This window comes from Cnephaeus nilssonii, assembly GCF_951640355.1.
Source record: "Cnephaeus nilssonii genome assembly, chromosome: 4".
Taxonomy (NCBI): Eukaryota; Metazoa; Chordata; class Mammalia; order Chiroptera; family Vespertilionidae; genus Cnephaeus; species Cnephaeus nilssonii.
Window position 1 is genome coordinate 34,879,890 of NC_137075.1, and position 13,006 is coordinate 34,892,895.

General features: G+C 52.5%; 1 protein-coding gene across 11 annotated transcripts; it reads left to right on the plus strand.

Moving 5' to 3' along the window:
- NDRG2 (NDRG family member 2) lies at positions 1 to 9,944 on the plus strand (the record flags this gene model as incomplete). 11 transcript variants are annotated; one of them, XM_079769470.1, is made up of 18 exons in its annotated part: positions 777 to 921; positions 1,215 to 1,262; positions 2,825 to 2,891; positions 3,593 to 3,673; positions 4,012 to 4,053; positions 4,418 to 4,523; positions 4,751 to 4,871; positions 5,056 to 5,118; positions 6,018 to 6,078; positions 6,294 to 6,380; positions 6,566 to 6,622; positions 6,797 to 6,900; positions 7,405 to 7,449; positions 8,012 to 8,063; positions 8,318 to 8,365; positions 8,632 to 8,667; positions 8,826 to 8,877; positions 9,107 to 9,943. In XM_079769470.1, the coding sequence occupies 15 exons, from the start codon at positions 3,599 to 3,601 to the stop codon at positions 9,271 to 9,273; spliced, it is 1,116 nt and encodes a 371-aa protein (XP_079625596.1). In that variant the 3' UTR covers positions 9,274 to 9,943. The 11 variants fall into 11 exon arrangements, with proteins under 11 accessions (XP_079625597.1, XP_079625596.1, XP_079625598.1 ...); XM_079769471.1 differs by lacking the exons at positions 777 to 921; positions 1,215 to 1,262 and adding an exon at positions 1 to 67; XM_079769472.1 differs by lacking the exon at positions 1,215 to 1,262.
- Positions 9,945 to 13,006: the final 3,062 nt, after the last annotated feature.

Consider the following 13,006-nt stretch of genomic DNA (forward strand, 5'->3'; position numbering starts at 1 on the left):
CATGAGAGAAGCCAGCAAGCAAAAGTTCTCATTCTAGACGTTCTTCCTCCTACTTCCAGCAGGGCTGGTAAGATTTACCTCCTGTCCTAGGCATCTTTATGTATGACCCTAATTCCAGCAGGTTTTCCTTGTCCAGGCGAGTGTTAAACTGGGGAGAGGGGACTAGGCGAGGAGCCAGGGTGCCCCGTTTCTGTGCCAGTTTGTGGGAAAATAGTTCTGAAGTGAGTGGGGGAAGGGAATAAAGGAAAACTTGGTGCTTCAACTAGGGAATGTAGGGGGGGTTCCTTAGATTTTGGGTAGTTGAAAGCTGGGTTTTATTTTGACCAGTTCTACTCTGGGTCACCTCCTCCCCTCTTGGCTCCTCCTTTTTTCCAACAGACCCTGCCAAGTGGGGATGAAAGGGGCATTGATGGTCCTCGGATGGGAGGGGGGTTGTGGGTGGTAAAAGGGGTTGAGGGGGTGGTTCCCAGGCAGGAGGGGGTAGGGCAATTTGGGGGTCTTGGGGGCGGGGGCATTCTGTGCTGGTGTTGCAGTTGGCAGCTTCAGTTCCTTTGGCTATTGTTCCCCAACTGGCCTAGCGCCCAGCCCCCGAAAAGGCAACTCAGGAACCGGGCTAAAGGAGAGGATGGGGTGGGCTCTCTGGGAGGAGGGGAGCTAAAAGGGGTGCAGGTGGGAAGAAGTTCAATCAAGTTTCCTTTTGACAACTTCGAATTCTCTTAGCCACATAAGTACCCCATTCTAGGTGGTCTTCCTTTTAAGGGCACAGGGAGGGTGCGTCTAGCTGTGGGGAGAGCTGGGCAGGAGAGGAGTCTGGGACAGCAAACCTACCCAAGCCCTGGGAGACGCTGCAGCCCCTGAGAAACCGTCGCCTAGGCACTGCGATTCAGTCTCGCCCTCCTTCTCTGGGCTGGACTAGGAGGGGTGAGTCCCGAAGCCACAGGGTCTCTTGGGTCCCAGCCCGGGACACGGCGTCCTCCCCAAGCCCCCACTCCACCCCCGCAGAGTTGACTCCGCCCCCGCGCCTGTTTACCCAAGAGTCAGAGCTCCTGGGGGTCCCTGGCCCCTCCTCCGCCCCCCCCCCCCCGCCCCTCGGGGCCTTGACCCGGGAGTCTCCGTTGGGCCATCCTCTTCCCCCCTCTTGTGATCGCTCTCTATTTATAGCGGCCCCCCGCATTCCCTACCCCCCTTCCCCGACTTGTTTTCCAACTTCTCAGGGAGCAGCCGGACAGCAGGCGTCGGGGCGCTCAGCAGAGAGAGAGGAGGTACCGGGACCTTGGGCACCCCGGAGCGGGCATTCCACGCTCCTGACGCCCCCATCCTCAGCCGGTGCCGACACACCTGCCCCTCCCAGCGGGCGAGACCCCCTCCTCTTCTGCGGCGGCCCCCGCCCACCTCCTCCTTCCTCAACTAGGCTCTCCGCGTGCGCCGGGCGGAGTCGAAATCGTGGGGTGTCAGCACCCTGAGTTGTCTCCCCCTACCAGTCCCCACCGCTGAGTCTGGGGGCGAGGGGCGGAGCCACAGTGCGATAGGCAGATCCAGGTCACGGGAGAGGATGGTGTTCGGGGCGGGCGTGGGAATTCCCCGCAGGATTAAGGGATCCCCACACCCCCCACCACCGCCCGGTTGCGGGGGGCTGCGGTGGGGAGCGCGAGCTTAGCCCGGAAACACCCAGTTTGCTTCCCTTAGAGTTCCCCTTCGATCCCAGCAATGCCCCTCCCGAGCTGCAAACAGTCTGGGGCGGGGTAAGGGGGGCGTGTTTACTGGGGGTCTGGGGGCGGGTCTGCGGGGAGCTGACGGCCCGTGGGCGGGCTGGGGCGGGCCGGGGGCGGGTCTGTGGGGAGCCGGAGCCCTGGAGGGCTGGAGAGTCAAAGGCAAGTGAAGGTGGAAGCGGCCCCGGCTGCAGCAGGTAGGGGGAGGGGCAGGCGAGGGGCTCCCCGGCCAGGCTGGCGCCCGTGGGGCGGTGGGCGGCCTGGTCTCGATCCCCGGGAGCCGACCCTCTGCGGGTCGGGCCCTCGCGGCGGCGGGGCTGGGCTGCTGCGCACAAAGGCGGAGGCTCGGCGAGGCAGGGCGTGTTTGGGACGTGCGCGAGGTGGTGCCCAGGGTCCAGGGCACTGCCACGAGGAAGGGCAGCCTAGGAACTCGTAGGGCAGGTCCTGGGTGCTGGGCCCGGCCAATCCCGCCCCCCCTCCCCCTAGCTGTCCTCCCAGCTGGCGCCCGGCCCTTTCGGGGTCGTCGGTCGGGGGAGGCTCCCGGGGAGGAGATGGTGGGACCGCCTTCCTCGCCTTTCTCCACTCGTGGGACCCACGCCGAGGCTGGATGGAGGAGGGACGCTAAGGCACAGGGCTTTTCAAGTTCTTCTTTTAAATGGCGGAGGGGAACAGTCCTGCTCTGCCGTCCTCACATCACTCGCGAGCTGTCAAAAACCCTGGGGCTCCCCCAGTTCCTACTTTTAGCTTGCAAATAGGAAATCGAGGCCAGTAGCACTGATTGGGCCAAGGTCACACGGGTAGCGGCAGAGCCGGGACTAGAATCCAGGCTCTGACACAAGCCACGCGCCTTCCTCCACATCAGCACTTCCTTCTCTCCTGCCCCTGGCCGGGGCTGGTGTCTGTGTCGCCCCGCCGGCCCTCCAGCCTGCATTGATTCTAGTTGAAACCTAGAGAAAACGTTCGCTGGACTCAGGGGTAGAAATTGGGGACGGTTTAGGGACTTGGGGAGATTGGTGACCCAGGGAATCTAAGTCTTGGCTGAGGCTTTATGTCCCTTGAAGAGCCAGGGTTTGCTCGTCTCCCTTGGCGTTCACCCCATTGCCTTGTTTTCTCAGACCCCAGAGCCAGGAGCAGTGAGAACCCTGACCCCTAACCCCACTGCATCCAGCCAATAGGAACTCAGTAAGTGACCCCACCCCCAGGCTGCAGGCTCTTCACTGTGCCGGTCTGCGGCTGCTTTGCTCCTCACCCGCTCCAAATATTGAACGTCTGTTAATTTATTCACAGTGGGAAAGGAGAGAGAGTCTTGGGAGGAAGGGAGACATGCGGTCAGTTGGACACAGATGTCCCTTGTCCCCCTTTTCTTGTCCGTCCCCCCTCCTCCGCCCCCCCCTCTCTTGGCCATGCTACTCAGGTCATTTTTAGCCCCTTTCCTTTTGAGCTGCTGACATTGGGGCTGTAGTTGAAGGTCACAGTTAGTTGTGAACTCTCTCTACCTGTCCCTTAGTATCTTTGGAGTAGCCAGTTAGGGAGCCACTAGTTTCACTCCCTACCTAATTGGGAGTATGGGGTGGCCCCTAAATATAACCTGGGAAACCTGAGCTGTCCTGCGGCCCCACAGCTGGTGTTTCCATCCAGGATAGGAAAGGGGTGTGTGTGTGTCTCAAGGTGTGGGTGTTGAGGGGAGCAGTGGGGATGCAGTCTGAAGAGAAGTGGCCTGGGCATGGAGCTGGGGCAGGAGAGGCGCTCTGTGTCCTGGAGTCATCAGCTCCTGGGGCCCTGCACCCTGCACTGCCCTGTTCTGAGAGAGGAAGAAGGTATTAGAGGAGATGGGAGGGTGTGGAGGCAACCTCCCCAGTCTTGGTGTTTCCTCACCCTGCCAGGCCACCATGACGGAGCTGCAGGAGGTGCAGATCACGGAGGAGAGACCGCTGTTACCAGGGCAGACACCCGAGATGGCCAAGGTTATTAGAGACCCTATGACTCCTAGGCCCAAATTCCAGACCACCAAGCAGCCCTCACATCTCCTGCCTTTCCAAATCCATAATCTCATTCTAACCCACACTCGTACTTTCTCCACCACTCCCCATGTTTCTCTCCCCATATACCACGATTGGGAGTCCAGGCCTTTGTCATGTCACTATACTAATCTTAATCCTCTCCATGTCTCTTTTTGTCATCTCTTTCTGTCTTTGGTCTCTTTACCTTTCTCTCTTTCTCTGTGTCTGTCTCTCCACCTGTTTATCCACTCTACATGGCTGTGTGTTTCTGTGTGGATCTGTCTGTGCGTGTCTCTCTCCAGGAGGCTGAGTTAGCTGCCAGAATCCTCCTGGACCGGGGACAGGTAACCGCTGGGGGCAGTTCCAGGGTGGGAGGAAAGAAAGGCCCTCCTACTTGGCTCTCCTCTTTGCTACCTTTCCTTCCGATCCATTCCTTGCCCATCCCCAACTCTCCCCTTCCTCCCCTTATGCTCCCTTCTCAGTGTTCCTTGATGCTTTCCAATCATTCCTTATTCTTCTCCACCCTCAAAATCATCCCCACTGTTATATTTACCTACATTAAATTTCTTTCCACCCTATTTCCAATAGTTTGTTCCCTTCACCTCTCTCTGCCCCTCCCCCATGCCAATCCCCCAACTTTTGTGGAAGTCTCCTGCCTCTTTTCCTCTCAGCCTAACTCCTACCTGATGGTGATCTGTTTTCTTGCAGACTCACTCGGTGGAGACACCTTATGGCTCTGTCACTTTTACTGTCTATGGTACCCCCAAACCCAAACGCCCAGCGATACTCACCTACCATGATGTGGGACTCAACTGTAAGGACCTTCACTTCTCCTCCCACTACTTTCTGGGAGGAGGCCGAGGAGGTGGGGAGGGTAAATCCCAGTGCGAGGGGAAAGGTCTTCATGGGCAGGAAGAGACCATGGGGCATGTGAAGAAGTTCTCTTCTAGTCTGAATGTGGCCTGAAAGAGGGTGGGTTTTGACTTGGGGACACTTTTCCCTGTCTGATTCTGTTGTTGGGGTGTTGGGGATTCTCTTTAGATAAATCTTGCTTCCAGCCGCTGTTTCAATCCGGGGACATGCAGGAAATTATTCAGAACTTCGTGCGGGTTCATGTGGATGCCCCTGGGATGGAAGAGGGGGCTCCTGTGTACCCTGTGGGGTGAGAATTAACTCCCTCCCTCCTCATCAGATTGTGAGGCACAGGGCAGGTGTGGGGAAGATTGGACCAGGGGAGGAGTAAAGGGAGGGCGGTGGTGATTCTGGGAGAGGACACCCAGAGATGGGGGCGGTGGGGGCAGGTTGATTTTTTCCTGTTAAAACACTAACGTTCCTCTCTTCCCCAGATATCAGTACCCGTCTCTGGACCAGCTTGCAGACACCATCCCTTGCATCCTGCAGTACTTAAAGTGAGAAGCCTGGGGATCCCTCCGGCCAGATTTCTCTTTCCAGCACAACACGGCCCTGAGAACCCCTATGTCCACCGTGGTTGCTGGGAGAGTTTTGGTTTCTAGCCTAGATATAAAGAAAGGTCTCCTCCATGTTCCCAGTCTGATTGTTGAGAGGAAGAAGGGTGGGTTTGGAAAACGGGCTTGAGTCAGCTGAGTAGCCCTAATGGATGGAGGCAAGAAAAAGGAAGGAGCTCTCTGAGGCCCTGCCTCAGGCTGAGGAGGGACCAGAAAGCCGGACAGGAAGAGGAAGGGGTGACATAATCCCTGAGGAACCAGCTAGACCTGTCTCTGTTCCTCCCACTCCCCCTCCTCTATACGCACACCTGGGAACTGGGAGCCCTGTGTGTGAGGGAGAGTGGGAGAAGGAGGAGAACGCCAGGCGAGGCCTCCTTGGTGTGCGCTCCTGGGCTGTCCTTTGGCCCTTCCTGGACACCAGGGCCCCAGACGGCTCTGGTTCACATTTTTGTCTCTCTTTAACCCCATTTTTCATGTTGTTCACTGAAGTTGTATCTTATTTTTATATCTTGCTTCAATTCCCTTCTTCTCATTCCTATAGAGGAAGTAGGAATTAAAACAGAACAAGTTGGACTAGCTACTGAAAATCGATAATGGACAAAGATCTACTTAGGAAAACTGGGTCTGGCTGGTTGGCAGATGGGTGTTTCTTTTCAAGACACTAGCTCTCCAAGAGGGAGCTGGGGAAAGACTTCTGGGACCTACATTGACTACCAGTGTCAGTTTTCAGTTCCTTGCCAGGTCCCTTCTGTACTCTATGCCTGTGGCCTTAGGACAGAGGGTAAGGTGTTTAGAGAGCCAAAGTTTCAGACACCAGGTAGACACACATTTTCCTTTCACAGTTTCTCCTCAATAATTGGAGTTGGTGTTGGAGCTGGAGCCTACATCTTGTCGCGATATGCTGTAAGAACTAAAAGCCCCCAGATAAGGGAAAGGCAGGGCCAAGGCCCATGGTAGGCTGATTAAGAGAGTGTTGTTTGCTATTGTGTATTTGGCAGGAGGACATGGGTCCGAGGGTGGGGAGGGAGGCCCCATGGGAGCCTAAGAGTGGGTAGAACTTGGGGCGGGGATGAGACCATGCCCTGCCTCTGATTTCCCTTCCTTCTGCTGCCCTTCAGCTTAATCACCAGGATACAGTGGAGGGACTTGTCCTCATCAACATTGATCCCAATGCCAAGGGTTGGATGGACTGGGCAGCCCACAAGGTTTGGAATGGTCTGTGTGCTGAGCGAGGGTGGGGGTTCCCTTGCATGGGTCCAGTTAGGCTCTCCCAGTATAACCGATTGGCCTGTGAACTTCAAGGAGGGGGACATAGAGCAAGAAAGAAGTGTGTCACTTGCCTGAGTCTCCCCATAATGTTCTGAGCTTTCTCACATGCCTTTCCTCACAGCTAACAGGCCTCACCTCTTCCATTCCGGAGATGATACTTGGACATCTTTTCAGCCAGGTAAGTGGTTGTGGAGATGGAGGAAAAAGAGGGGACCGGCAGAGAGTTGGATGCTTGAGGTGACTTTCTTAACTGGGACAGGATCTGGGAAGGGGAAAAGGCTTGACTTTTTGCATCGGGTAACTGTTGGCTTCTTTTCCCAACCCTAATTTTTCTCCCTCTTCTTTCCTTCAGGAAGAGCTGTCAGGAAATTCTGAGTTGATACAAAAGTATAGAAATATCATTACACATGCACCCAACCTAGAGAACATTGAACTGTATTGGAACAGCTACAACAAGTGAGTGACTGTGGTGTGTGTGTGTGTGTGTGTGTGTGTGTGTGTGTGTGTGTGTGTGTGTGAAGACAATTTAGAAGCAGTGACTGGGGTTGATGAGGAGGCAGAGAGAAGAGGGAAGTCTGGAAAGTACACCGTGTGCAAGGAGGACAGGATTTGGTGTGCAACTGGGACAACTGAAGGACAGTCCCAGTGAGAGGAATTGTGAGGCACTGCCTCTCCCCACTTCTCCTCTTTACTTCCCTTGAAAGTTTTGATTCCCAGTTGCTGATGATCTGTCCTTGTGCCTTTCCTCCCCCTTCATTACCCTCTGACCAGGGACCTGGGGGCTATAGGGATTTTACTTGAGGCCAGCCTACCACCTTCCCCTTTGGTTCCCACTTTAAACACCAATATTTGACTCTAGTTTTTGGGAGGAAGATAGTTTCCATATGGGAGAGATAACTTATTCTAGACGGATAGTATTGCCTGCCTAAAATTCCTACTCCTCTTTTTACCCCTTTCCAGCCGCCGAGACCTGAACTTTGAGCGTGGAGGTGATATCACCCTCAAGTAAGACTTTAGCTCAGTGGTCGGCAAACTCATTAGTCAACAGAGCCAAACATCAACAGTACAACGATTGAAATTTATTTTGAGAGCCAAATTTTTTAAACTTGAACTTCTTCTGACGCCACTTCTTCAAAATAGACTCGCCCAGGCCGTGGTATTTTGTGGAAGAGCCACACTCAAGGGGCCAAAGAGCCGCATGCGGCTCTCGAGCCGCAGTTTGCCGACCACGGCTTTAAGTGATACAGCTTTGTCTCTCCCTAGATCTTCCCTAGGTGCTTGTATCCTTTAGAAGGAGGGTCCTTTGCCAGGGAGTTTTCTTGTTATTTTCCACCTCATCCCATTTAGCAAACCACCACCACCCTCTAGGTCAAGCATGTCAGACTGGCAGTCAGAGTTTGACATACTTGCAGTCTAGGTCTTTTTCCTTTGAATCCTCTTGGTGGGGTGGTAGGGATTAGAAGGCTGCTTCCTCTTTGGAGCCAGACATTTTCTGGCTGCTCTTTGGGAAGAGGTGGGTGAGTGAGTACCAGGGGCTCATCGCCTCCTCCCCGACCCTTTCCTCTAGGTGCCCTGTGATGCTGGTGGTTGGAGACCAGGCACCACATGAAGATGCAGTGGTCAGTAGGGAATGTGGGCTTGGATGAGGGAGGGTTGGAGTCTTAGGATGGTGGTTAGAGGGTTATCTTGCCAGGACGCAAGCTCTGTTTGGGACACAAAGAGCAAATTTGGTGCATAAGAAGTTGATTCCTTTTAAGAAGGAATTGGGTAGGGGCTGGTAGGAAAGCAACTGGGGATTGGGTCTTAGGTTCCCTTGGATGGGCGGGACCACAGGGAGTGTGACCTCACTCATTCAGCTTCCTACTTACTCCAGGTGGAATGTAATTCAAAACTGGACCCCACCCAGACTTCTTTCCTCAAGGTTAGTAACCCTACTCCATGCGCAGCCTGACTCCTGGCCCCCTGTCCAGAGCTGCATATCCTGAATCCTAGATTCAGCTTCTAGGCCTCCAGGGTCCTGCCTAGAGTAAGTGGGGTGGATGAAGTAAAACAAACAAACCAACAAACAAACAAACAACCCTAAGGGCCTAGAGTGGGGAAGCAGGGAAGAGAGATCCTTTCTATCTCCTGGCTAGCTCACTTTATTCATGTGTGTATCACTTTTTCTGGGGGCTCTCTCCCGAATAGATGGCCGACTCCGGAGGTCAGCCCCAGCTGACTCAGGTGAGTATCCCCAGCCATCCGGGGAATGGGATATTAATGTCACTGAACTATATATACCCGTTGCCACACATCCCATCCCCAAACTGCCATGGCCTTGGGCTCTTGCTCAGCTCATAACCTCACATCACTGTCTCCCTCTTCTCATCTTCCTTCCTCAGCCAGGCAAGCTGACCGAGGCCTTCAAGTACTTCCTGCAAGGCATGGGCTACAGTGAGTATGGGGGTCAGAGGCTATCATGAGGACAAGGGATTGCTGCAAGGATGAGGGATGGTCACTGAGGGGAGGAACCATTTAGGCTGATTCCTGGACTTACCACCATCTGCCAAATCAAGCTCATTGACCCCTGGCCCCATTTGTAACTCGCACACCCCACGATGAGTTGCCAGCCCCTCTTCCCCTCCTCCTCTCTGACTGCCTGCTTATCCTTCTGTCTCCACAGTGGCCTCATCCTGCATGACTCGCCTGTCCCGATCTCGCACAGCTTCCCTGACCAGTGCGGCATCCATTGATGGCAGCCGGTCCCGCGCTCGAACCTTGTCCCAGAGCAGCGAGTCTGGGACTCTCCCTTCAGGGCCCCCAGGGCACACCATGGAGGTCTCCTGTTGAATGGCCCTTATTGCCCTGGTGTGGGACCCAGCCTCACCTCCCCCAGCATTAACCTGGGAGGTGTGTAGAACACTGGGCCAGAGTGAGCAAGGGAAGATGGGCAGATCATGTGGGGAGATGACCTTGATCTTTGATTGCTACCCTAACTTTGACCTCTAACCTGTGATACCCCTCAGCTCCTGGGAGAGCTGTCCTAATATCGCTTAGGGACTCAGACCCCTAAATGATCCTTCTCCCTCATTCTGTTGTTAAGGTGGAGAGGGCATGCGTCCCCCCCTCCCTAATTTAGGTGTCCGTAGATGAGGGATAAGTGGTCATTATAGATGTCCATGGTGCCTGCCCCAGACTCTCCCTACTCATACCATTGTAAGGGTAAGGGACTTGGTGCTGGGTCTCCATTCACCAAAGTGGATATGGCTTCTCATTAACCCTTCAGTTCTCTGAAGGCTATGGGCCTAAATGAATGTGTCAGGGAGGCTAGCTGGTGGGTTAGTGGTCCTCAGGATGTGATAGAAACATCCGGTGTGTGAATGGAAGTTAGACTGGGAGGTGATAGGCAATGAACAAATTTGAGGGAAGGATTGGAGCTGGGCAATAGGAAGGGGCCTGGGGCCACTGGCTCCACTAACTTTGGTAGCTGTCTAGACAGTGTGTGTCTAGAGTGGGAGGGGGAGGGGGAGGGGGCCAGGCCAGGGCAGGGCTGCTTGGGGCTTGGCATAGGGGTGGGAAGGGCTACCTTGGGGCTCCGACCACAGTGTGTTATGTGTGGAGGGTGCTCTCCTGTCTCCCACAACTTCTGCTGTAACAATAAACTGTAGAGGAATCTGAGCACCATTATTACTCTGTCTCAGTATGCCTGCACCATGCCCTTTCCTACCCCATCCCTGCCCAACTCTCACATTCTCTTCTCCAAGTGACATAAACCATGGCAGGGGGCTTGCATAGCATAGACACTTCACAAAATGTGACTTCACAGTCACCGGCCCTTATTCAATGGAATGGACAATGGTATTGTCCTTGATATTGATAATACCTCCACATTTTGGGAGAGGGGCTACTTAGACCTTAGAAGACTTCCTTGTCAGTTGAGAAATGCCATGGGATTACAGAGATGTCACCAACATCATAATCTTAAGGAAGTGCAGAAAGCCAACTGAAGTATTCAAGAACACCTTGTGACCACCTTCCTGCAGGAACCTCTGTGGGGTCACCTAGATTCCATTTTAGGTGATGCAATACGATCAGCAGACCACACCTCATGCAGCTTCTAGAGGGGTTATTGGGTTGCTCAGTTGATCCCAATCTGAAGATTCCTTGAGGTGAGTCACAGCAACCAGGATTTCCTCTCAGGAATTCCTCCTCCTACATAAATCCAAGTTTGGGGAGTTAGACTATATCTGTGGTTCTTTGAGAACCTTCTCAACAATTATGAACAATAATCATCAAGAGAACTTCAGGTATTTTGTGGCTGTTGCAGGCTGATCCTTGGGCTCTTGGGGCACAAGAAGTAAAAATGAGAAGACACTTTATAGCATTATTGTCCAGAGTACTGCAGATGGAATAATAGTACAAGGTCATTTGCCAGATTACTTTATAGAAACCCCATGGACAATTATACACTTTCCTCAGTGAAACAGACCTGATGACTAATGCAGCTTGATGTCTAGCGCTGACACACTGATGTGGAAGTGGGGCATGGAACATGCTCTTGATGCTTGAGCATTTCATCACTCTCATAGCACTGAACTATTTTAAATGCAGTAGGCCAGGATCAGGAGGGGCGAGGGTGTTTGGTGACCACGCACAGGGCAGGCAGCAGGTGCTTAAATGTCACACTAAAGAAAGGAAACCGCATAATTGGAATCACTGGCATAACTAGCTCCTAGGTAAACAAAATATGAAGAAAAGGCAAAGAGTTCCAAACAGCAATAGCTGCTGCTGTGCCTTATGGAAGGGAAGGTGGATCTTCTCAGCACATTCAACTGCACAGCAAACACTGTTATGTTTGGTAATCTTTTTTAAAATAAAAAAATAGATTTTCACCCTGTTTTTTTTTAAACTTATTGACTTTTGAGAGAGAGGAAACTGATTTGTTGTTCTATTTATTTATGCATTCATTGGTTGATTTAAAAAATATGTTTTTATTGATTTTTTGAGAGAGAGAACGAGAGGAATAGAGAGATAGAAACCCCAATGAGGAACATCATCAATAAGCTGCTTCCTGAATTCCTCCAACTGGGGACTGAGCCCACAACCCCGGCACGTGCCTTAACCAGGAATTGAACTGTGACCTCTTGATGCTCAACCACTGAGCGACACCGGCTGGGCATTAGTGGATTCTTGTATGTGATCTGACTGGGGATCAAACCTGCAACCTTGGTGTATTGGGACGATGCTCCAACCAACTGAGCTATCTGGCCAGGGCTAGCAGGGTAATCTTTGAAAGAGGGAGAAAAATCTCATTTCTGTGTAAAATGTGAGTATGTACCTGCCATGGGGGTGGTATGTGAAATGGGTGATGACCATGTGTGTCTCTTGCCTATAGATGTCCCTGCATAAGACGCCCAAGTTAGGTAGAGGGAGAGAGGCTCTCTCCTGGATGCAAGGGAGAGGGGTGTGCTGTCCTTGGCTGACCTCTCTCCTTTGTTGGTCCTACACATTCCAGGCAAGCCCATGGGGACACAGTGCCCCCCTGTGGTTGTCATGGTTCCTCCTAACTTTCCCCAGTTCCCAGTTCCCTTCCTGAGTCTCCCATGGTCTTCCAGAATCTACACAGTAGTTACATATTGCCGGCCTGATACCACGCTGGTGGCTCCTGTCCATTCTCAAGATCAGAGCTCAGAGGTTCACAGGAAAGGGGGGTGGGGTGACTTCATAGAAGCTGAACTACAAACTATTTACTGTTGTCTCTGCTTCAGCCTTAGGACTCCTGTTTCTCTCTTTCTTTCAATCTCAAGGAATGTGTTTCCTTGACTCTAGGGACAGAAGTCCAAGATAGCTAAGAGATGGCTCATTGGAAAGGAGAATAAAACTGTGGATTACAGTGACGAGAGCATTGCAGTGTCCACTTGAAAACTGTGGAACTCATGAAGAGATTTTAAAGGGTAATTCTCTGAAGGTACACAAACAGTGAAACTGTAGCACGTGGGATGGATAAATATATAGCAAAAGTAGAATGCATTGTGTATTTGACATTTAACAAATCTAAAGACAGCAACTCAACAAAATAGAGTAAAAAGGAAGTAATTGAAAACTTTAAGCATCCCTCTCTGCACTCCCTTTGCTTCACCTTTGGTACTGTCCATGGGCTCCTCCCTTAGGTCAGTGGGGAGTGTGAGGATATCTGACTGGTTGGCACGCCACATGTACCAACCCACTCTGATTTTGGCCTCCAGTCCTTGTATTCTATCAGAGCCGGAACCAACAAACAGTGTCCTATCGTGAATGAGGCAGGACCCTGGAAAATTGTCCTTCATGGGAAAGGTGAAGTGGCATAAAAGATCTCACAAGAGTTTGCCTACAGCTCTTCGGGTTTTGTCCTGGGTGTATCTTATTCTGAGGGACCTCCCACCTTGCTAAACTGGTTTCTCTTTGATGCAGTTCCCCATCTCATTGTCTTCACATATTATCATCTTTCAACTGCAATATCAAAACTCAATCTCCAACCTGCAAGCAGAGGACAGGTGGTGGGAGCTCCAAGGTTTACTTCAGAGAGCCATTTATTGGTGCAAAA